This window comes from Perca fluviatilis, chromosome 13 (assembly GCF_010015445.1).
Source record: "Perca fluviatilis chromosome 13, GENO_Pfluv_1.0, whole genome shotgun sequence".
Taxonomy (NCBI): Eukaryota; Metazoa; Chordata; class Actinopteri; order Perciformes; family Percidae; genus Perca; species Perca fluviatilis.
In genome coordinates, this window is record NC_053124.1 from 29,588,047 (window position 1) to 29,611,841 (window position 23,795).

General features: G+C 43.7%; 1 protein-coding gene across 1 annotated transcript in view; it reads left to right on the plus strand.

Annotated features, from left to right (window-relative positions):
- grin2da (glutamate receptor, ionotropic, N-methyl D-aspartate 2D, a) overlaps nt 1-23,450 on the plus strand; it is a 176,769-nt gene extending 153,319 nt beyond the window's left edge. The window contains 3 exon segments of the mRNA XM_039820656.1: nt 5,745-5,806; nt 7,501-7,671; nt 14,763-23,450. Coding sequence (XP_039676590.1) covers nt 5,745-5,806; nt 7,501-7,671; nt 14,763-17,957 — 3,428 coding nt within the window. The 3' untranslated portion in view covers nt 17,958-23,450.
- The last annotated feature ends 345 nt before the right edge of the window (nt 23,451-23,795 follow it).

Sequence of the window (23,795 nt, forward strand, 5' to 3'; positions counted from 1 at the left end):
TCATTCTATAACACTTGGATTGCTTTGTTATTAAATCGGTGTTAAGATTCAATGAAACTCAACACTTTCTGCACTAGGAACTTCCTGATGTAGTTTTTTATTGAGGGAAATCAGCAGGAAGTGCTGTTTCCCTTAACATGATAGAAAGAACAGCAAAGTAGTAGTTATTTGAGTGCTGTGGAAATGTACATTATGCTTAATTTACCATGCGATCCATTACAGTACAGGTAATTCCCCCACCCTTAATGTTTTTTTTTAGCTGGTCTTCATCAGCAACCATGCTTTATTTGCCCAGGTGTCTTTTAAAAAAACAGCTTTTTAAATTCAATATTCCATTACTATTTTCCTCTAGTTACAGGCAGTTAATAGTAGATGCTACCTGTTAACTCTCTTTTTGGAGCGCTGCTGACCCCCCATTAGCTAAAACCTAAAGAGACCCAGTTGGCGAGCAGATCCACCGCAGTACTTTTGATAAAGTTAACCTTTTGAAGATGAGGAAGCCGCCGCGTGTCAAGTCCCACTTGGCTCCAACAGACTTCCAAGAAATAAACCGTCTTCAAAGTGAGGCTGCAAAAGGCAGAGATGCAGGAATACTACAGTATATGTATCGTTATAACTGCTGATGTTGCACCCAAAATCAAAATCCCAGAGCAGCGTGTATCCAAAGTTCGCCTCGGTTCCACTTCTCCTTTGTGTCACTCACATTGATTCATGCTGACTGAGCAAAGCTGATAAAAAAATAAATAATAAAAAAAAACACAAAATAATGATAAAAAGAAAATGTGAACAGCTAACAGCTTTTGGCATTGAGGATGGAACACACCATATCAGCATAGTACACCCTTCGGGAAATAGATTTATTTTTTGTTCAGATGGCTTTGAGTCTACAGAGACCCGTATGATGAGTTTAATTGTATAGGCTGAGAATAGAGCCGCCGATATATCCCTGAACCTGCAATTTTGTTTTTGTGTTTAGTTTAGTTGCACAGTTAAAGAAAATCCCCAGATCATTTGGGATCAACATCTAAAAAGTAATAAAACAACACATAAACAAACACTAGATATGGCAGGCTTTTCAGGCTCCTAAGCCTGACACATGGTGTGATTTTTCTTTCTGTTGTACTCTGACACACTGTTTGTACATTATCACACAAAATGACCTAAGCATAAGTTTTTTCAACCTGGACCCTATTTTCCTATACGTACAGTATAAAACCTCTCCGGCTCATCATAACCTTCGCTTAAAAGCTTTTCCTGCATAGATTAGATAAAGGAGTGTGTATGTATAAATGCCAGAGAGGATTGAAGATTGGGGCGGGGGGGGGGGCTTAATTCCTCACTACTGACCAATGTAAAGCTATCAAAGGGAGAAGGGCACATTCTCTAGGTTAGTGTAGAACTGAATGAAACTGAAATGAATTGTTCCCAAATCACTGCAATCATCACAACTCTACTTTGGTTGAAATGAACACATAGTTAACTGATCTAAATGTGGAAATATGTTCTTTTAATGGAGTCTGGTGGGTTAAAAGGTAGCGACCTCTGAGCTGTTTCTGGTTAAACAAAGACGATTCAACTGTTTTCAAAAAGTTCCGTCTCTGTAGGGATCCTTCCCGTAATGGAAAATGGCACTTTTAGTGGACAAAATTGACAATGCACATTTGCCCTATAGGATTACATTGCAGCCTGGTTCGCAGCTGCTGGTCACCGCATTCTTGCCCAATACTGAAACAATTTCAAAGATTGTTGTTCCCATCAGTCACTTACACACAAACACATAGGAAATAACCTCCACTGGCTCTTTTGATGTAAATGTTCCTCTGAGTAAAAATGATTTCAATAAGTCGTCAATGGTCGACTCCAGTCCCCTCACAGTGTAGTTTTTGTTGGGAGACGAGAGAGTATAAAATAAAAGATGAGATGGTTGTTAAAGTTGAAATTATTCTGGCAGTTGGATAAAATATTCTGGCACTGGCTCTTTGATAACCCCCATAAACTCCAAGTGCCTCTCACAAGTACCCTTGAAAAGATGAATATTTTTAGGGATCCATCTCCTTGGAGATTATTGGACTTCACCACCTCCCCACACCCATGCATTACACACCACCCTGTAAACACGTACTGTCTCTCAGGCTGGTTGTCCAATCCTTATTTGTGCTTCTAAGCCTTTCAGTTTTCACAAAACAATTTATTTTAGAGACAGAGGAACTGTGCGATGACACGGCGGCTGGAATGACTGCAGCTCTTGTAATTTACTTCTGTCACTCATAAAAAAAACAAAAACCTGTTACAATAACTTGAAATGATTTTCTGTGTTTTCTGTCCCGTCCAATATTTCTCTCCTCTCCATCTACAGTTATTCCTCTGCTGAAAATTGCTGTGTCACCGAGGATAAAATGTGATCACGTGTGAATGACTTGTACAAAGAATTTAATGAAATTGAACAACTTTGAAATATGACATAGGACCCCCACCAAAGCAATTTCCTCATCAACCTATCTTCCATCTCCAAAAACATTTTTCAGTCTAAGAAAAGCTTGCACCCAATCATTACTAATAATAGGAGATTGTTGTAGATCATGTGTGCTTACTACAAACAATTTGGAATTGACACCTTACTTGTGGCTCCATTTGTTCAAGAACCTGTCCTTTTGCTTTTTTTTTGCTGATAATGTAGTTATTTTAGCTTAACCAGACTGAGACCTTACGCACAGGCATTTCTGTCCAAGTGTGGCTTGAATTAAGCGCTAGAGACGAGGGTCAGTCTGGGGGTACTCTGTCGGGAAAATAGTAGATTTCCCCCTTCAGTTTGGGAACAAGTCGTTGCCACAAGTAAAGGAGTGCAGGTGTCTTGGAGTCTTTTGTACTGTGAGCAAATCTGTGTCAAGGTTTTGTGCAGAATTAGCCCAAAGTTTGTATTGTGTTGTGTTTTTTTTAGTTGAATTTATTTATCAGTTAATTATTTGTAGGTCTTGTTTTGTAACTTAACTTGTATCTTAACTTTTGTTAGGAAGCTCTGTAGGGGTAGCACGTTCTCATCCCAGCTCGTCACGTAATGACACTTTTTCATTGCCGTCACTCTTCAATGCACTGGGGTACCCCTTTCCGTTGAAAGACGATAAATTATCGTATTGCCCCTAGCTTCAAATAATGCAACTCGCACACTTCAAGGACCGGGTAAAGACAAGTACAAAAACGGCGTCTTTGCACTGGAAGGAGCCAGTTGAGGTGCTTCTGGAATGTGGTTAGGATGTCTCCTGTTCACCTCCTTATAGTCTATATCCACGACGTTCCACTTTTGGGATTGCTCCGTTGCCGCCGGAAATTTCGCCGGATGTCCGTTACCTTCCGCTTTCTTTGTGTTGGAATTTTAAACTCCGGTGGAAGGACTATGGTTAACTGCTCCTCAGATCTCTGCAGGGTAAATCCAGACAGCTAGCTAGGCTATCTGTCCAATCGGAGTTTTCTGTTGCACGACTAAAACAACTTTTGAACGTACACACGTTCCACCAAAACAAGTTCCTCCCTGAGGCTATTTTGCAGAGGCACTGAGGCTTTGCCTGATGCTGAGTGCCCCCCAAGATGACTGTGATTGGTTTAAAGAAATGCCAATAAACCAGAGCACGTTTTACTCCCATCCCGCAATGCCAGACCCACCTCCGCAGCGCTGCGGAGTAAGGTCTGGCAGTGCGAGACTAAGCTCCTTGTGGAGGTATTCCAGGTGAGACTATACGTACAGTATAAAAACTCTCCAGCTCATCATAACCTTCGCTTAAAAGCTTTTCCTGCATAGATTAGATAAAGGAGTGTGTATGTATAAATGCCAGAGAGGATTGAAGATTGGGGCGGGGGGGGGGGCTTAATTCCTCACTACTGACCAATGTAAAGCTATCAAAGGGAGAAGGGCACATTCTCTAGGTTAGTGTAGAACTGAATGAAACTGAAATGAATTGTTCCCAAATCACTGCCAAGCTGTCAAAAATCACAGACTGAAACGTGAATTTAATTATAAGCTCTGGTTTTTTCCCCTCAGTGTTTTGCACGTCTGCTTTTTTTGTTTTTTCTTCATTTGTGCAGACTATGCCCCCCCCCCCCTCTCTACTCTGTGGCATTTTCCTCCTCGAAGCAGGTGAGAGAGGATACAGCTGAAATTCTGCCTGTCTGTCAGCTCTTTGTGGGGCAGATTTCTCCCAAAGAGCAGCTTTGTGCGCCACCGGCTGCCATGATTAATGTATTTACAGGGAGATAAAGGGAGAAAGGCGGTGAGCCGGACACGGAGAGAGAAATCAGCCGAGCACTCATCGAAACTCGATGAATTAGATTACGGGAGCGAGCCGCACACAGAATCAACATGCGTATTAGCGTCTATTGTCAGGGTCTGCGCGGGGAGCGGGGCGAGATGAGGCCGGGTCGATGGAGTTGAGCCCGGTTTAATTCAGCTGTCATGAACGTTTGAATTCCCACACATGACTGTCGGGGGAAGTGAAATGTGGCACGCGGTGATTCATGTCGGAGGGAGATTTGTGTTCTGTTTGAGCGGATTTGACGTTTCAGTCAACATTGCCGAGTCCGGGTGGTCTAATCCGCGTGGCAGGACTTTAGGAGGGGTTTCCAAACAGCGTTAATTAACCCAGAGGTCAGTTAATATTGTAACTCTGAGCATTGGGAATTGGAACTTCCTTTGCCCGGGACATCGTCAGAGTGTGTGCACGACAGTGTGTGCATGTGCTAGTTTTTAAAAGTCCTCTGAAACTGGCTCAGTGCACATCTGCCTACACAAGTGTCTCTGCACATTTGATCCTGCTTTTTCCTTCCCACTGCTTCATTCTTTTTCGTTAATGCATTAATGGCGAGCACTGAGAGTCCCATTACGCGGCAGCTCAGAGTGTGTGTGTGTGTGTGTGTGTGTGTGTGTGTGTGTGTGTGTGTGTGTGTGTGTGTGTGTGTGCGTGTGTGTGTGTGTGTGTGTGTGTTGTTGTGTGTGTTTGTATAGTGGGCCAAGGCTGACAGACAGCGAGGGGAGTGCAATGTTTGTGTGTTTTGTCCCTCTTTTCATCATCCATTGATCTGTCGCGACGATCTGCCCTCAGTGTGCCCGCCTCAGATGCCAGGCCATTTCACAACCTGCCTCAAAGGGCTTTTCTCACTTCCAATTCCAATTTTCTCTTTTCAATCTGGTGACTTTCTCTGCAAATGTCTTTGGCCTCTCCCCGGTGTTCTAATTTTTCATTCACCATTCATGCTTTATATTTCTGCGATTGTAATTTGTAGCCTACGACAGATGCGCGTTTCTGTGTACTTTTATTATTTGCGCTGTACTAACGGAGACCCTGTACTTTCGTTTTACCATCCATACCAGTCACCGTGTTATCTTTTCCTCGGTTCGCTCACTCCCATCAGTCTCACTTCCCTCTCTTTGTAACATCACACAAAAAAGGTTTCTTCTCTCCTCGCATTTCTCTCCCACATTCTGCATTTCATCATCTGACCCTCTCTATATCTTGCCTTCTCCTCTCTTCACATCTTCAGCTTTTCCTACTCCTTTTCTTCTCCCTCGGGGGATCAAACACCTTGCTCTCATAACAAAAAGGCAGTAATCCCCTTTAAATCTCTTTCATTTTCTCCTCTAGTTCTGTACCGTTTTAACTCCTTCTCCCCTATTGTCTTTTCTATCTTATTTCATTTTCTTCCAGCTTCTCTTCTTTTTTGACCTCCTTGTTCTCCCTCCATCTTTTCTCTTGCAGATGAGATTGATATGTTGGAGCGTCTCTGGCTGTCGGGTATCTGCCACAATGATAAGATCGAGGTATGACGTCTTATACCTTTTCTCCATCAACCTGGCGCACAAGTCAGCCTCTGCCCTAAATGTAGCCCAACCTGAATCATGCTCAGCCAGTCAGCGAGATACATGTATAGCTGTCCAACCAGGCTGACGTCACAAGCGCTATCCATGGTGCTGATCCTGCTGGGACCCCAGGCTAGACACATTATACACATTGTCTTCACGTCAACCATGACAAAAACTCTTTTGTTCTCCCTTTTCAAAGTTTTTGTTTGCCCCACTGTTTTGGTCACTTTTTTCAACATGCATATAGCTTTTTCAGATATTTTGGTCGTTTAATTTGTTTTTTTCACGTTATTGTCACTTTTTCCAAAATTTTTGACACTTTCTTCTAGTATTTTTGAAGTTTTTATTGTTGTTTTTGTGGCGTTTTCCCAACATTTGTTGTGTTTTTCCCAACGTTTTGACACTTTTTCCAATGTTTTTGATGGTTGTTTTTTTTTCAACATTTCTCACGCTTTGCCCATTGTTTTGTAGCGTTTTCTGACATTTTCTATGCTTATAAAAACATCCCACATTTCTGAATATAAAAATGTGTCAAATTTGACCCGAGCATAACATGATGGTTAACAATGTTCAGGCCTATTTGCTGCTATTTCCGTCGGCAGATAACCAGGTATCACCAAAACCAGACTTACTCAAGTAATCATCACCCTATATAATTTATAAATTAAAAAAAAGTGTTTAAAGCAATAGTACTTCAGTGTATGAAGCAACTTTTTCAGTTTATAGTTTACCTAGTTGTGAACTAGAGTGAATTTTCCGACAACCTATCATCACCTTAAACCTCGCTGAGAAATGTGAAACATATATTGATTGAATGAGAAAAGGGTGATTTTTACTTTTTTCTCTAATCTTTAATCTACTTGATGGAAAGCTAAGTAGAAAAACTGATCATAAATGTTAAACTGGTGCTTAAAGTTCTCACAAAATCCAGAGTTTCTGATTCTCTGCAGAGCTTGTAAGCGGACGTTACATGTAATCAAAAGTCCCCTGTCATCTCGCCATTTGACTACGCATCCACATTGCTGCTTGCCTTCATTCAATGTTGCCGTGCTTCCAAAACGCAAGTAGCCGCTGCCTGATCAGAGGTCAGCCTGCGTTTTGTGGTTGCTTCCTGTAGTTGGTTTGCATGACAATCGCACACAGGTCTCGTAAAGGAGGGCCAACACTCACATGTATGTGCGGTTTATGGTGTTATACAAATCAATAATAATTATTGATGTAAAAGTGAACGCAGCCTGGCGGCAGATGGGAGCTATTTATGTTGAAACTGAATAAATTAAACCGGCTGAAACGCTTTTTTGTTTGAAGGACCAGGGTTTCTGCGGTGATTGACATGTTTTGGGCTTTGCATCAGTGTTCCGAGCGCAGGGGCTCTAACGTATCACAGATGGGCGCTCTGACATCCAGTGACAGCAAAGGAATTCTCTATTGTACTTCTGGTTGTAATTAACTTTTTATCTGCTGTCTGGGAGACAAATTGGCCCTAGCTAGTGATAAATCTACTCTCCTGTTTCATCTCTGCTCCTCCCTCCTCATATGCTTTCCCTTTACCTCTTCTGCCTCATGCCTTCTCTCTGCTCTCACCGCCTATAACATTTGCCATTCCTCTCCTTCCATCGTGTCTTCCCCCATCCGCCCCTTCTCCCCTCCAGGTGATGAGCAGTAAGCTGGACATAGACAACATGGCAGGGGTCTTCTACATGCTTCTGGTGGCCATGGGCCTCAGCCTCCTGGTATTTGCCTGGGAGCATCTGGTGTACTGGAAACTACGGCACTGTGTGAAGCGATCTGGCGGGATGGACTTCCTCCTGGCTCTCAGCAGGGTGAGATAAAGCACCCCCATACACCTCAACAACACCTCACATCCTAGTTTATTGGCTCACCATAAAAAAAAAACACCTTCTAGATGTGATGATCTAAGCAGCCAGGAGGGGTTTGATGGTTGTAGAATACAATGTACTACAATACAATGTGCTTTAAGCCCAGTCCAGACCAAAGATTTGCGATGAGTCGAAACTACTTGCAGCGCGCTGGTCTGCAGCGTTCTGAAAGCTGCCAGTTCACCAATGCGACGAGACGGTGTGTCATCTCTATAACGACTCTTTGTACTTCCATTTTCACTTCCAACTGTCAGGCTTTTTTGTAGCTGAAAATATAATTTGTTTCATCTAGATATGAATGTGGATAACCTTAGTGATAGTGAGATGCTCGCTACAGTTGCATTTCTACTGATGAATCAGCGATGACAGTTTATTTCTCTGATTCCCTGCTTTGGTGTAACGCCGCTCGGTCTGCTCCCTCTCTTCAGTCACTCTCTAGCTCGCTTAACCACATTACTAAAACTCTGCCATTTCAACCAGCTGGCAGTTTGTAACATAGAAATAAAATGGATTCTGGATCATTTTGTTTCTATAGTTTATGGCTGACTTCGCTATTGGCTGTTGAAACAGGAGACGTCGCTTACGTTCTAAAACCAGCCTCTGCGACTCGACCAGCTGAGTCGCAGCCACACCATAAGCTGTTTTTTTTTGTCGAGCTGATACGGGCCGGTTCAGACCGCTGCAACTTTTCCCTGCAATGTTCTAAAACGGTTTTGTCTCGTCGCAAATTTTTGGTCTGAACAAAAGATGAAATTCAACATGGTGAAGGCAAAACAATGAAATCAGAAGACTATCAACTGTTAGGTAAGATGTGACCCAGAATTGTGCCAGAGAAAAGAGCCACAATACCACAATATGTTCTGGTAAACCAGGGCTGTTTTGAAAATCGCTCCTACAGACGAATGCAGTATGCATTGCCTGCTGCGTAGTAGTATGCACTATAGAACAGTTAAATTGATTGATTCTGCAGCATGCTAGGCCTTTAGAACAAGCTGTTAAAGCACTGGACGGAAAAAATCACACCACTATTGCAAATAAAAAAATACAACTTACTGAGCTTTGATTTTGTTTTGTTTGTTCACCTTACACTATCTACCATAGGCCTACAAATTGAAACTTAACTTCTTAAAATCAAGCAAATCCAACAATCAATAATTATGAACTGAAATGTTAGATTAATGTATATACATGTTAAAATGTATTTACAAATCTTTCAAAGAGAGACAGGTATTTCTTTGCTCTGTCAGACGATGATCTCCCTCGCCTGTGCCTGCTCCGCGGCCGGTGTGTGCGTGACTGACAGCGCGGCCGGCGAGCTTGTTAATGTTACGCCCGCAATCGCTTGTGGAGCTTTTTAAGTCCAAAAAGGCAGATACCACAGGTTCACGTTAATCTTATAATGGATATTTGTGTTGTGTTATTTAAACAAACACTCGGGGAAATAAACGCCTCTCGTCCTCAAGTCTCTTGAGAGAGCTCCACTGTCACATCAGACTGTGGAGCTTCTCAACTGCACGTTTGATTTCTCGCGTAAAAACGTCTCAGAAGTGAATTTAGTGATGAAATGGCAGACACAAATTGTGAAATATTTCCAGTTGTTGGCTACGACGCCAAGGCGCGGTTGTTCAGATTTTTTCCCGGCACTTTGCATTGTGGGATACAGCAGGCGAGATAGACTTGTCCGAAGCATACTAGAGATTTTCTCCAAATCAGTATGACATCCGGGTATTTTTGACATACTGCAGATTTGGCTTTTGTTTTCCCACTACATTTGGGCCAAATCAGTACGCTATGCTAGTATAGTATGCGGTTTCGAAAATGCGTACTCTCTCATATCCTGGTTTGTGAAGTCATTTTTCTTCGGGGTGGATCCCAGACGGCAAGATTTCAAATTAGAAAATACATCACTTGGAGAAATGGATGCTTTTGTATAGTCATTTTCTAGAATGCATATCACACCATCTTGTGAAGTTTTGTGCAGAGTGTAGTCATCCTCAAGACTCCTGAATACCTGAGAAGAAAAACAAAATAGGTAGAAATATAATTAATCTCCTTCAGATTGAAACAATTCCAAAGTTCTGGCAGGTGGTGAGAGAACTAAAGGAAGTAAACTCTGTTATGAGAGGTTTTACTTTTCTTTTTTTTTTACTTCCAACCAAGCATTACAGCAGCTGATCTCTCCTCATCTTCCACACCCTAAACCTGAGAGGCTTTAACTAGTCAGCCAAACAACTGCTGATTCATAATACCGTGCTTGGGGAGCATTGGTAAGCGATTTATTCAGGTGCAGATGTTATGCTAGACTGAGAGCAGACTGTAGAAGCTTTTAGGATCTCCTGTTCTCTCTATGGAATAGATTGATAGTAGCCATGAAGTCCACTTCATTCAGGAAAATAGAAACGTATAGATGAACCAAGGTTAATGAACAGTTTTCAGATACAATCAAGATATGGATTGTACAGAAGTAGGGGCCACTCAATACTAGTGGTACTTGTTTCTGGCACCGAGCAGGGCGAGTAGAAGGTAGAGCCAAAAAAGAAAAGAGAAACATCAATGGTGTTTATCCTTGGCGTCGCGCCAAGGGTCCAGGGCAGAGTGATCACTTAGCTGTCGCACAGCTATTTTCTTTGAGAGCCAAAACCGTTTCTGTAAGTTCAGGAACTATCTAGTACAGGTCCTGAGAAAGACTTTCAGGGCTTTAGGGAAGAAGGGGGGAGGGCTTAGTGGAAAAGACCAAGAAGGTAATGAGGGAGGACACAGGATGAAATGAAAGAAGGGATCACGGTAAGATGAGGTAAGAAAGGGATGGAAAAGAGATGAATGCTGTGATTGGGGAGGAGAAGTAGGAAGGTATAGGGGAGGGAAACGTTGAGATAAGAAGAGAAGAGAGCTGGCCGAGGAGGCAGCTGTGGGTTTTGGGATGGCAGAGGCAGTGGAGGATAGCAGGCAGTGGCGCCTGCAGCAGTATTCCTGTAGTTTATTTTTATTTTTTCAGTGATGAACGCTATTTTCTGTGAGACATTGTGACACATCTGTAAGTTTTCTCTGCACTGTTTTGAGTGCTTTAATAAACCAGTTAGGTAAGTGGAACAGTACAGTGAGAATGTGTAGCCTAGATGTAACTGTGATTAATAGACCACCGAATCCAAAATTAACCAGCGCACTGGAAACTTTCTTATTTTCATCCCAGAAATTGCGCCCCAAACAAGTTCAGTCGTCCCTCAGATATGGTGATTTTCTGGGGTATTTGGCCTTCTGAGTGACTCTTCTGCAAATATAAGCTACTGTATGAAAGCCTCAACAAAGTCCTGCCGGCAGCACTGATAGCAGGTGTTGGGGAAAGGCCAGAAGGAGGGACAGAAATGACAGGAACAGAAAGGAGGAGGGAAGACGGGGGCGTGCTAGACGGGAGACTGCTGAATTAGAAAACAGGCTTCATAGAGCACTGGGGAGATGGTGTGTAAGAACCACTGGCTGTAAGGGCGACACCACCATGTTGGAATGACAACAGCAGCTTGTGATTTATTATCTCCTTCTGCCTGAAAAAGCAGAGAAAATGGCTAATTTATGCACAGCGGAAGAGTCTTCTTATTGCACTATAAAAAGGAGGGAAAGGGGAATAACATTACAGCTCTAACTTTTGACATTGTGCTTCTGACAAAAGAGGAGACTAAATCAAAACTCTAATTTCAACCTGCAAAAAAATGTAATTGCTTTGGCAAATTAATAAAATTCGCAGTTCAAACTATGCACTATATAGTACCTCAGCTAAGATCGTGAAGCACATTCTAGCAATCTTATTCTTTTGGAATTAATTATATAAACATGAATTTCAGTACAAGTCAATACACATGAGATAAGACACAAGAAGGTGCAAAAAACCTGGAGGTGGCACAGATTAGTAATGATTACACAAAGAGCAATAAGACAAAGAGGACAAAAGGAAATGAGAGTTTAAGTGCTAAGGGATGCATCTAGCATAATGTGGAATAAAAATGGAATTTCAAATTAAACGCATGCTTGCAAGTCAGTTAAATTAAATATTCATTACTATGACTATTTCACTATAACAAACACCTTACAATAATGGTAATCAAGAACTGCCACTACAGCACTTCTAATCAAACATCCAAGTCAAGAACCAAATTCTGCTGTATGGAGTTTGGCTTGAGTCCAACACAGACCACTTCTAACAGTTTTTCAGCGCAAGCTACATTTTTACATGAAAACTACGGTGGCCGACCGGGGCAAAACGCCCTGCAACTTAAGAAAACACGCGCAAATAGACGAAACACAAGCAAATTAAGAAAACATCTTCAATAATTTGACAACACATGCACAGCATTCAGCAAACGCACTGCAAATGCACACAACACAACCAGCAAATAAACAAACGGTGCAAAATGAAAAGCACACAATCCCCAAAAACAAATGCAAAAAAAACAACACTGCATCTAGATTACACAACGGAAGGCGAGGTTATGTCAGACAGTGGATATTTTGTTTTCCTAATTTTTTTTTATCCGTTGCCTTCCTCATTCCATGCAAAGGGCAGACCAGTTAGCTTCTATCTCCCAAGCTGTATGCTGCTTTAAAGCCTCTGCAGCTGGCCTCTGTGGCTTGCCTTAACCCAATCAGTGACTCACCCAAGTTTCAATTTCACAGTGTGCTGCGTGCGCCCCATGCTCTGGGGACTGTGGTAGCACTTCTGCGGCTGGGACTGCTGATTCATGTGTCCGGAAGGGCCATTATTACAGTCTCTCCATCAGATCTGTGTCCCGGTGGGGAACAGAGATTTACACAAGGCCCCACACATTTTGTCATTAAGATGTGACAGATATCGATGGATATTATGAATCATCTTCACGTTTGAAGAATAATAGAGTCTTTGTGATTTACATGGCTCCCCCCAGGACTGCTAATTGAGTCCCATCTATCTACAGGGAGGTGTAAATACACAAAGGTAGCGGAGAACGAGCACACGGGCACAGTAGAGGTAGCGTTGCTCATCTCACATGATTGTATAATTGATTGATTCTCCTTGGGGATTAAACTTTAAAAAGATGTCATGAGGAGCTAATAATTTACACCGACTCTTTCATTTCATGTTTTATTCATATCAAACATTGTTGGATGTTGCTGCTAAGATGAAAAAAAGCTGTCTCACCATGCACGTTTGGAGCAGTTCATTAAAAGCAAGCGAGAACGATCTTATTATAACTCAAGTGGCGACAAATAACAGCACCGAGACATGCAAAAATGAGATTCTCTGTCCCGATGTGTCCCAGTCAGCCAACTACAGGAACCAAATTGTAAAATTTTTTGCGGCTAAGAAGATGAATCTTGACATTGAAGTTCCTCTTGCATCCTAAGGTTTGGGATGATGCCCATTTTTTTTTACTTTTTCCTTCATTACAATTACTCTTTCAAGGCATTTTTAACTCTAAAATCTTAATTTCTCAAATGTTTTTACACAGACAAATAACACAAATTGATATCTTTTGGAAATTATCTGAAATGTTCTTCAGATCACTTGTCACTTGGTTTAAGAAAATTAGGCTTTTAGGAAAAGTGTTTCTCCTCACAAACACCAGAGAAGAACAGTGCAGCCCACCCTAAAGGTTTAGTAACTGGTATGAGGTCTGTTTTTGTTGCCACTAAAAGCTCTAAGCTTGTGATGGCAGAAAATTCTACTTTGGTTTATTTCAAAGAAAATAAACATTTTGAACTTCATTTGTGCACTGGGGAAAGACAGACTGAAAAGGCAATGACCTTGTTGGGTTACGGTTAAGTAAGCAAGCTAGCAGCTGAGAGGAAATGTGATTCTCTTAAAAGTAAGCATCTGTCACCTATTGTTTCATTTGCACAATGGCAAAATAGGTTCTGTAGCATTTGCTCTCCCCTGTTGTTTTGACTCCTCTCCAGAAGCCGTGTACTCCTTCGCATACCTCCCTCTACAATTACTTTTCACCGTGCTTTTGGAGAAAAAAAAGTCCTATTCCAGCTGAGTGATATTTTGTTTGCTGAAAACTCTGTTTGGTTTGATAGTGTGAAAATTGACACTCCAAGAAGCTCGGTAAACTCGGTCCAAAGTTTCTCCAAAACTCTCATTAATATTTAATGGTCAGCACTCCCTGCTGTCTGCCTTTTATAGGAGATGTAGTGACACAGAGAACCAGAGGTAGAGGGAAACCACCCAGAGCGATTTCCCAGCATGCTGAAAGACAGAATAAAGATAGATTATTTTCTTCTTTTCAAACTGGGAAATGTGTTGAGCCGACAAAGTTACACGGTCGGTGGTTGTGCAATGTACTGAATCAAGATAGAAAATAGGGTGGATAGAGGATAAATAAAAATACATAAGTTGTAACCCAGACAGATATAAAGCCTCTGTTTTTGCAGCAACCTGTCACAGGTTTAACTGGATCCTCTGTGAGGTATGGTAGCTATTTAACAGACTTTCTTTAGCACAGCATTAATACGTTGTTTTTTATCAAGACATAGAAAGGCTCTAAATATTGCAACTGTTCTGTGTTTTACAGCTACAGGCTATTGTAAGTGTCTTTACAGTAGTACAATATTATAACCACAAGCTCTTTCCAAAATAACTAGAAAAACCAGGAGTCTGGTAATTTGTGGGGAAATACTAACACAGTGGTCACCGTAGTTCAGCGTAAAAACAGATTTTTGTGGACATCATAAGAACTTTTGGGTGCGAAGGGACATACAATCAGTGTAAACCTTTTTTTTTTAAATGCATCTGCTACTTTTAGATCTGGATATTGTCTGACAAAACTGGTAAAGGCTGACACGACACGGAATGATGACATTTCACAGACACTGTTTTCTAAAGATAGCTTTCATATGGTTTGTGTAGGTATCAAATCAAAACTGCTCTATAGGTTTTCTTTTCAAAATTGGGGATGTCTGTCTCTCTCTCTCTCTCTCTCTCTCTCTAACAAACACTGTTCTTCCTTATCATCCTTGGCAGCCTGCTTGTCTAATTACAATCTCTCTTTTATCTCTCCACCCAGGGGATGTACAGTTGCTGCCAGTTTGAGGATGAGACGACACCGGGAGGTAGTAAAAGCTCCCTGCCGCAATACCACACCATGACCACCATGAACACCATGCCTACTGGATCCCAACACCTCGTTACAGCCACAGTAAATAACACGGCTGCCATTGCAATGGTGCAGCAGCAACAGCAGCAAAAGCACCACCAACAACAGCAACAAGGGCCAACCTATACCACCATGTTACCCGGATCACCACCAACTATAGGACACTCTGCAATGGCTCTGGGACCCTCCAACAGCCCCTTACTGGAAGGACCCATGCCCTGCTCCACCTTCCTGCCTCGCCATGACCGCAGACTTGCTGTTGTTGATCGCTGGAACAGGCCAAAGCCAGAGCAAGTCATGAGTGGAGGCAGTGGTGGAGGATTGGGCGTTGGGGGTATAGCGGGAGGGATCCATGAACTTCAGGTCCCACAGTATCAGCCGAACCTTGGACAGCACTGGAGCCTGCAAGTGGCAGGTGGAGCAGGGGGAGGCGGTGACACAAGTCTAGATGAATATAAGCGCTACTATGGTCCTATAGATCCAGAGGGGCTAGGAGCTACCTCTGACCAACAGGCAGGGGGCCCCCAGCAGACTCCCAAAGCTAATCCGCGAGGCCCCAAAGCCTCAGGGATGCCACGGCCGCCTCCTAAAGGCCCCCAACAAGGCCCCCAACAAGGCCCAGGGCACCTAATCTCCAAGCCACCTCCACTGATCCCGTGTTCACCACGAAGGCCTCCTTTCTGGCGACGGGGAAGCCTCACTCAGGCAAGGAGAAAAAGCTCAGGAGGTCCCCTGTATGAGAATATACTCCCTCTGGGGAGACGAGGAGGTGGGAGGTATGGCGCAAGCGATGGAGGCGGAAGAAGAGGGCGACGTCCTCCACCTCCTCCTCTGCCTGTTCCCCTTTCCTCCCCAACACACACTCCGACCACGCCCTCCTCCCCATGCCGTTTCTACTCCTCCTGCTCCAGTGCCTCATCCTCCTCCTCTTCCTCTACATCGACCTCATCCTCTTCTTCGTCCTCCGTCTCGCTGTCTCGGTCAAATTCCCCGTCTTCTTGCTCCAGTGACAGCTCCTACAACTCCTCGTTGAGTTTCCGGTATCGAGCAGGTGACCGGGACTTTACGGTTGATGACGATTATGACTCCGATCTGCTTACAGAGGAGTCTAGCCTCCTCTTAGGGTCACGGAAGAAGATCCGTTCACGTCGCATGTCATCGCGCTCGCTGCCGTGCAGCCCGCCACCTCCACCAATCCCGCCCAGGAAGCCCCGCCCTCAAAAAGATTATGGCCGAGAGAGAACAGGCAGCCAGCTGGCCCAGTTACAGGAGTGGTGGGCGTCGTGGGGAGAGAGAGAGCGAGCGAGGGCAGGAACAACGAGCCGGGGAGATGGAACCGTTAGTAGACAGGATAAGAGACACCACAAAGAGAGGGAACGCGAGCGGAAGAGGAGGAAGAAGGGCCGAAAGAAGAAGAAGAGGGAGGAGAGGGAGAGAGAAAGGGAGCGAAAGCGGCGCAAAGCAAAGAAGAGGAAGAAAGACGATAAGGTGAAGAAGAGAGAGCGGAAGAGGTCAGTGCAGGAGGGAGGAGATGCTGAAAAAAGGGAGGAATTCAAATCAGGGACCGCAGATTACCCTTCATACCCGCCCCTGAGACGAGAATCTTTTCGGAAAAAGAGCGAGAGCTCAATCCGAAGCTATGGATGGAACATCTCAGGTGAAGAGGAGAGGAAGGAAAGAGAAGAGAAAGAGAGGGATGATGGGGAAGAGATCAGAGGGAAAGAAAGAGAAAGCAGACGAAGGAACAGCAAGCACTATCATAGCTCGAGCACTAAGCCTTCGACGTCTGTCAAGTTCTGGGGAGGGGTCAACCCGTCCTCCGTCACCATTCCATCTGCCTTTCTGCCCTTGTTGCCTGTCGCCTCTAAAAGGAGGAAGAGTAAAAGTTCAGACAGGGATGCTGTAGGAATGGAAGGAGAGAGGAGGCCATTGCTCGGACGCGACGGAAGAGGTGAGATTCACTCCAAGGAAGGGTTGTCTATCCACGAGTGGGGGTCCGGAGTAGAGGGGGAGGGAGAAGATTCAGAGCTGGAGAGGAGGAAAGCAGATCGTGGAAAAAGGCGTGGAGGAGGAAGGACAATGTCCGATGAGGAGCGGGACCGTGATAAGGTCGTCGGGATATATTCGGATGACGATGGTTCTTCGGGAGAGTTTGGAAAGTTTGAGAGGTACTGGGAGGATCACGAAGGCAGGGCGGTGGGAGGGATTGGTGGGGGCGGTTGGTTTTTCAGCACCTACCCCTCCAGGGAGAAAGCCGGCAGCATCAACAGTAGAGATGATCTGTTCCTGGAGCGAGGAGAGAGGTGGGGGACAGCCGAAAGTGGATGGGGGTCTGGTGGAGGTCGTGTTGTTGGTGGTGGTGGTGGTGGTGGAGGAGAGAGAGGGTGGGGATCGGGATCGCAATGGCCCCCGCCTCCTCTCACACCACCACCTCCTCGACGATACTGGTCCGTCGACAAACTCCACATGCAGGATGAGAAGAAGAGCAAACGCAAGTCAAAGGAAAAGGGAAGGGGGCACGCTGCTTGTTCCTCCTGTCACTCCCCCCGGCACCATCCGCACTCCCATTCCTCCAAATGGGCCCGCGTAACCTCGCGAAGCCAGGAAGAGCTGTACCAGCAAAGCCAGAGTTTTGGCGGGCCCCCGAAGCCCAAACAGGAATCCTCATCCTCCTCCAAACCTGAGCGCTCACAGAATCCCTCCAAATCTGGCAGCCAGTCCAACCTCAGTATCCAGCAGCGGACACAGAGAACAGATAGGGATCGAGATCGAGGACGACAATCGTCCCCACCTCCGAGCCTCATACCAAACTTGCCACCCCCGCTTCCTGCCCTTCCAGCTCCTCCGTCCTCATCTCACCCTATCCACGTTCCTCCCCCTACCTCTTCCTCCTCTGTTTCCTCTCCCTCTGTGGTCTCCTCCACCCCAGGGGCACCCCAGCCCTCCTCCATGGCTTCGGCAAGTGCCAAACTACAGTACCAGAGGCTGCGCTCTGTACCCCAGCCCCAGAGGTTCCCTCAGTCTCCTCATTTACCCCTCAAAGCCAAGAGCCTTTGCTCACGAAGGGGCTCAGCCCATTTCTCCAGTGTGGAGAGCGAAGTCTGAAGTTCAGCAAGGTGTCAAAAGTCATAAGGGAGCCCTGCGAGGCTGAGGCAAAGCAGGTGATCCGAATCTGCCCGGCAGCACACATGGGTGCGCAGCCAGGTCAGTACAGTGTACGCACTGAGCCCTTTCCTAAAATTGTGCACAAAGAAAGAAAGAAATAAGGAAACAAACCAGAGAGACAAACAAACCCGATGGGGTAGGTCAAAAGGAAGACGGGAGCAATCTTGTGCTAACTGTTTTTTTCCTTTCATCCCTCTCAGTATGTGAAAGACTACAACCGCAGCACCATCTTGCATTCTGAACTGGGTTATTAACGAATACACTAAAAGCAAATCAGACATTAAAAGTGGTACAACTGAAGGAGACTCCTTTGCTATAGACAGTAAGAGATGTTGAAGTAGAGCAGTAGTTTGTATTCAGAGGATTCTTAATGCTTACTGAGGGCTCAGGAACTTTGTAGTACTGTATGCCTGCTGCTCTCAGAAGCCTTTAACACAGAACAGTGTTCTTATATTTTTCCCTTAAACAAATCGCTTACCCCTATTTTCCTTTTTCCTTAACAAACTGTTTACACCCCCGCAGAACTGTGACACCCTTTCGAGGCACTTTTGTTGCATATGATCATTACCCTCTTGTTTAGAGGGAGAGGAGGGTGATAACCACCTTGTCTTCTCTGTTACACCATCTCTGTTGCACCATTTTCTGGTCTCGTTTGTTCTGCCCTATCTTTTCCCCCTTTTTTTCCCCTCTCTTCTCACCCCTTTTTTCCCCTTCCTATTTTTCTCTGCTTTACCTCTTTTCCCACCTTATTCATGTATTTGTCTCGTCATCTCTCTTGTCTTCTCCTCTCCCCTCTTGGCTCCTCTCCTTGATGTGATTATTCTGTGTGTCTGTGCTTTTCTGTGTTTGTATTCTTGACAACAGGGTAAGTCAACTGTGACTGATATTCTACTGGTTTAATGAAAAGCTGAGTGCCAAACTTAAGTAGAACTCAACATCAATCTGTACAACGTTAGCTGCTATGTTTCCTTTTATCTCGCAGAGTATTCCATCATCTCCCAAATATGTGCACATGCAAATACCCACTCACACACACGAAAGTGCACACAAACACTTGTCTACATGCACGTGCAAGGACGTGCATCTAAACAAGTCAACTGATCGGTTCTCTTTGTTGAGCAATACATTATTCAGCCTCTGTTCATGTTACAATTTTATACTTTGAAACTTTTACTTTACTTCTGTGTTGTAGTTGTTGTTGTTATTGATTGTGTTCTATATATCCAGACATGTATTAAGTCTAATACAATGTAAGCACTGTGCCATACTACTCAAGCTGCACATGAAACGTTCTCTCAACTACCTAACTACGACAATGGTGGATAAACAGGCAGGTGTCTTTTTTCCTCCCTGTATTTGACTGAATGTAATGTCAGCCGCCATAAGGTGTGCTGCAACAACAATTAAGACACTTGGAGATATGAAGAGAGTTGACTTCAGTTCATTGTTGACGTAGCCCGACATAAGCAACGGTATGCAAAACTTGCAGGGTAAGCTGCAACTGATGTAAGTAATAATCTTGAATATTTTCATTAAAATAAATGTCACAGAATCGCCGAATGAGGTAACACAAGCCCTCGCATTTGTAGTATTACAAACTGGGTGTCTGTGGTGACATTACCAGGAAAAAACCCAAGCCACGCACACGTTTTCTGTCACCCGGCAGTGGTTGGGTCCGCCAGAGAGGGTAGGCAAAGCTAACGCGACAGAATTTCGCTCTTCAACTCGAAACTTAGTGACGTCACACAGGCAACACTGTTTTGGATCTCTGGTGAGCCAGAAACACACCTGCAATTATCGCTTATCGCCATAGGTGCCGCCACAGAGAATGAAACGGAGATTTTCAAGATTTTTATTTCCCCTGCAGGTGGTCAAATTGGTGCAAAGACTAGATAGAATACAGCTAAACTAAAACGTATTAACCCAGGTCTGCTTGCCATCAAGCAGGAGATATGTTTTGAGCGGGTTGACAAGTCAAGTTGAAAGATTGTTGCAGGAAAATACATACTTAGCCTTTACTTACTACAGCCTTTGGGGTCGATCACACCGAGAAGCATCGCTAGAAACGCGGCACCAGCAAAACCATCGTTTTCCTTCTTTCTTGCGCCGCACATTGCACGTTTCTAGCGTTTTTTAGACGCGCATAACTAATCATTGTTTTAGCAAATGCCGCGAGTCGCACCACCCGTCAATGTCACACTTTGCCAAAGGCAGCCGATCAAATCGATCAAGAGGTGGGCTTTACCACTTCCTTCCTGTTTTGATGCCCGTAGATGAAAGCATCTAGCTTCCTGTTTGTTAGCATGTACACAACACTGTTTATAAATCACAGTAAAAAGAAGTTGAAAGTGGAGTTGGACTACATTAACTTTACACTTTACTGGGCTTTACTGACTAACTGGCCGTAAATGACGAGCGTTAAAATTAGCCCGTATATTGCTTATGCTAATTTCCAACTATCATATCAGCCTGCAAACAGCTAATTTTGCTGCTCTCTCTCTGCTTGAATCCATTGTTTGTTTTTTTCGTTAATCACAGTTGATCGCCCAGTTGCCGTAGTGGCAGCTTTTCGGTGTGATCGGGCCCCTTATGCTAATAGTTTCTGCCTAATGTTTTGTGTAAAGTATAAGTATGAAGGTATGTTTTTTTTGTTATCAACATGTCTGAGGTTAGCCTCATGCTATGAAGACAGCGTATTCGGACAGGGAGGAATTCGATCAGTGAGCAATTGGATCCAATGCGAGCGCCGTTTTGATGTCAAAGAGACCGTGCCTATGTTCGATGCTAGCTAGCGGATGAGACTGTTTTGAAGAAGTGCTAGATCTGAGAGACTGTGTATGAAAGACACAGTAGCACCTCCTGTGCGATTATCATAATTTGTTTCAAGTGTTTCTTCACCTTGTAAACGTGTAATCAAGAGCTACAGCTTTTTAATCCATGACCGAGCTGACACCAGCAGTTACACTCCGATGCCAAGCACTTAGCTCGAGTAGCTACGTACATCCATCAACATTAGAGTCTAGCATCAGGACATTGGACATGGAGTTTTTAAGTGAAGAGGCAAGAACCGCTTGCACAAACAGCGTTTGTGTTTTTTCAGTCGGTCGTAACGCCTGAGCCATCTTCCCCATAACAGTCTGGTCAGCTCTTGTTTGCCTGGAACTGCATCTGAGCCATAATTTACTTCAGCTGAAGAAAAAAAAAAAAGAAAAAGAAGAGAACTTACGTTTTTAACATAAACTTGTTGTGTAGAGTTTGTCTGCCTTTCTTTAGGAAAATAAATCTATATATATATTTATCAAAAATATATATATATATATTTGTGGCAGTGGGTAGTGTTAGAGAATATTGTGGTTTAGCGTCTTGGTATTTAGGGATATTGTTTTTCATTCCAAGTCCATTTCGATAATAATGTAAATGTTATGTGTTAAAAACACATTCTCCCTCAAATTCATTGACGACAGGGAAATTCTTGGTTACTTTCTTCGACAAAGATTGACTGTATTAAGCCAAGTTGGAGGCAGTTCAGTGATTTGCTTTTTAAAATCAGCAATCGACCTCTTTCCCAAATTTTCAATGAAAGCCGGAAAAAGGGCTGAGTAAGTGTGACATGTTTCTGTGCATTCACACCGCAAGCAACTCTGCAAGTCTGTTGCCCCAAATACAAACAATCTCTGCGACCTAACAGAATTGGCTTACTTTTGCCTCTGAAAAGTTGGCTTTAGCCCAACCATTTAGGCGCGTTCGTCTTGCTGTGTCTGTTGCCGTATAGCGTCGGCGAGCTAGCATAAACGGCACAGCAGCTGCTAGCGGTGTGAACACAAAGCTTGGGCGTTTCCCCGTAGAAACGAGCCACCCATCCTTCCTTCTCTCCCCTCGCCTCTTTTTTTCTCATGTCGATCCATTGTGTTGCTGCGTGTCTGCAATTGTAAAGCTTGTCTGTTTTTAAAAAAAAAAAGAGTATCTGTGGATATATTTATTTCATCTTAAAAAAAATATATATATATCTAAATATATATGATAGTATATTTCAAGGCGCTAAGATCTATGTTATATAAGTTTGTCTACTAAATTTTTGGTATTATCTCAATGAATATGTCTTCTTTTTTTGTCTGTCTGTCTGTCTCTCCTTGTCTCGAACCTCCTGCCCAGCTCCCTACCCTCCAGCGAAAACAGAGACCAGTATGTAACTGTGTTTTTGCTCACTTAAGACCAACCATTCGCCTCCATTCGCTATCTATCTTGTAGCTGACGCTAAGATTTCAACATGAGTGACAACGCGGAGGGGCGCGCGAGTGTCTTACGACCGTGTCACTGTAGCAGTGGTGGCGTGTGTTTGTCTACCCAGAGGGGCCTTTATTTTTGGTTTGGGCTACAGATTAAACCTTTTATGGATACAGCAGCTTTTATCACAACTCACTTATGTGTGGGGGGGGGGGGTCACGTTCTCGACCCTGTTTTGGGGTTCACATCGGACCTTGGAGTTTTTACCGCAGCGTAGAGTACGGTGACCTCTTTGAAACACAATGTAGCGAGCAGCACAGGCTTTTTTTTGCATTTCTTAGTAGCTGTATTACTATACAAAAACATGCACAGCTACCCCTGCCAACCAACTTATACGGTATATATAAGGACTTTGATAAACGTACATAGTGTGTTGTATCTGCCAAGCTGCTGTGCTGTAAAAAATAAAATAAAAAATAAATAAAAAAAATCTAAAGGAGATAAAAAAAAGAATTATACACAACAGACACACTGTTTCTTTCTTAATTTTACAAAACAGGTAAAGCTAATATGACACATGTCAGGGGCAGGGCTAAATCTGCTCGCTAGTGTGGTTTCCACTAAGGCCAAAAATGGCCCAACCAGGGCTTTCTTTTGATAATCGCATCTTCAGACTTTTATTCCTAAATGGACGACAATGATCCTGCACACGTCATTGGCTAGAACTTGGAAACACTGCCTGAGATAAGAGATCCCCCTCCTGGCCATGCTGCACTCTTATGTGCTTATGATCGGTCAGTATGGTAAATCAATTTTCAACCTCGTGTTTAGTAATATATGAAGCATTTACCGGCCCTCAGCCCTGGTAAGCCCAGTTTTAGCCTGCAGTGGAAACACGTCCACAGTTTCTGCCTGTACACCTCTGAACAATGTCTCAAGGCCTTGTATTAATACTGCTGTATTGACTGTACGGAATCATGGCTAGTTGTGCTCCACTTTATTGTCAGCACCTCACCCACACAGACCCACACACATGCACACACTGTCAGATTCACATGAGCGCACCACACACACACACACACACACACACACACACACACACACACACACAGGTAACAAGGGTGGTAAGACATTCTGAATGACAATACTGTGCTGCACTGCAAGCAGGACAGAAGTAAAATGATGATTTTAATAAAGAACTGAAACAAATAGCTGAGTTTTTTTATTTTGGGTGAGTGGGTTGATACATATTAACTTAATTGTTTGATTGTTACTTTCATATTTGAAGAATATGGCTCACTTTCTTAACCAGATTCATTTTTAAAGAAACGGACGTGTTGTAATCTGAATTAGGCAACTTTTCAATTTAGCCCAATGGAAGCAGGAGGTAACCAGTTTTTACGCGAGTTTGATCACTTGAAGGACAAAGGCAGCATGCAGTGAATGATGTCAGGATAGCAGGGGAAACAAATTACAGTAATCATTCATTGGTGCAGCTCTCTCTACATTAAGTACATAACAGTAGATCACATGGAGATGTATGATGCAAAGTGG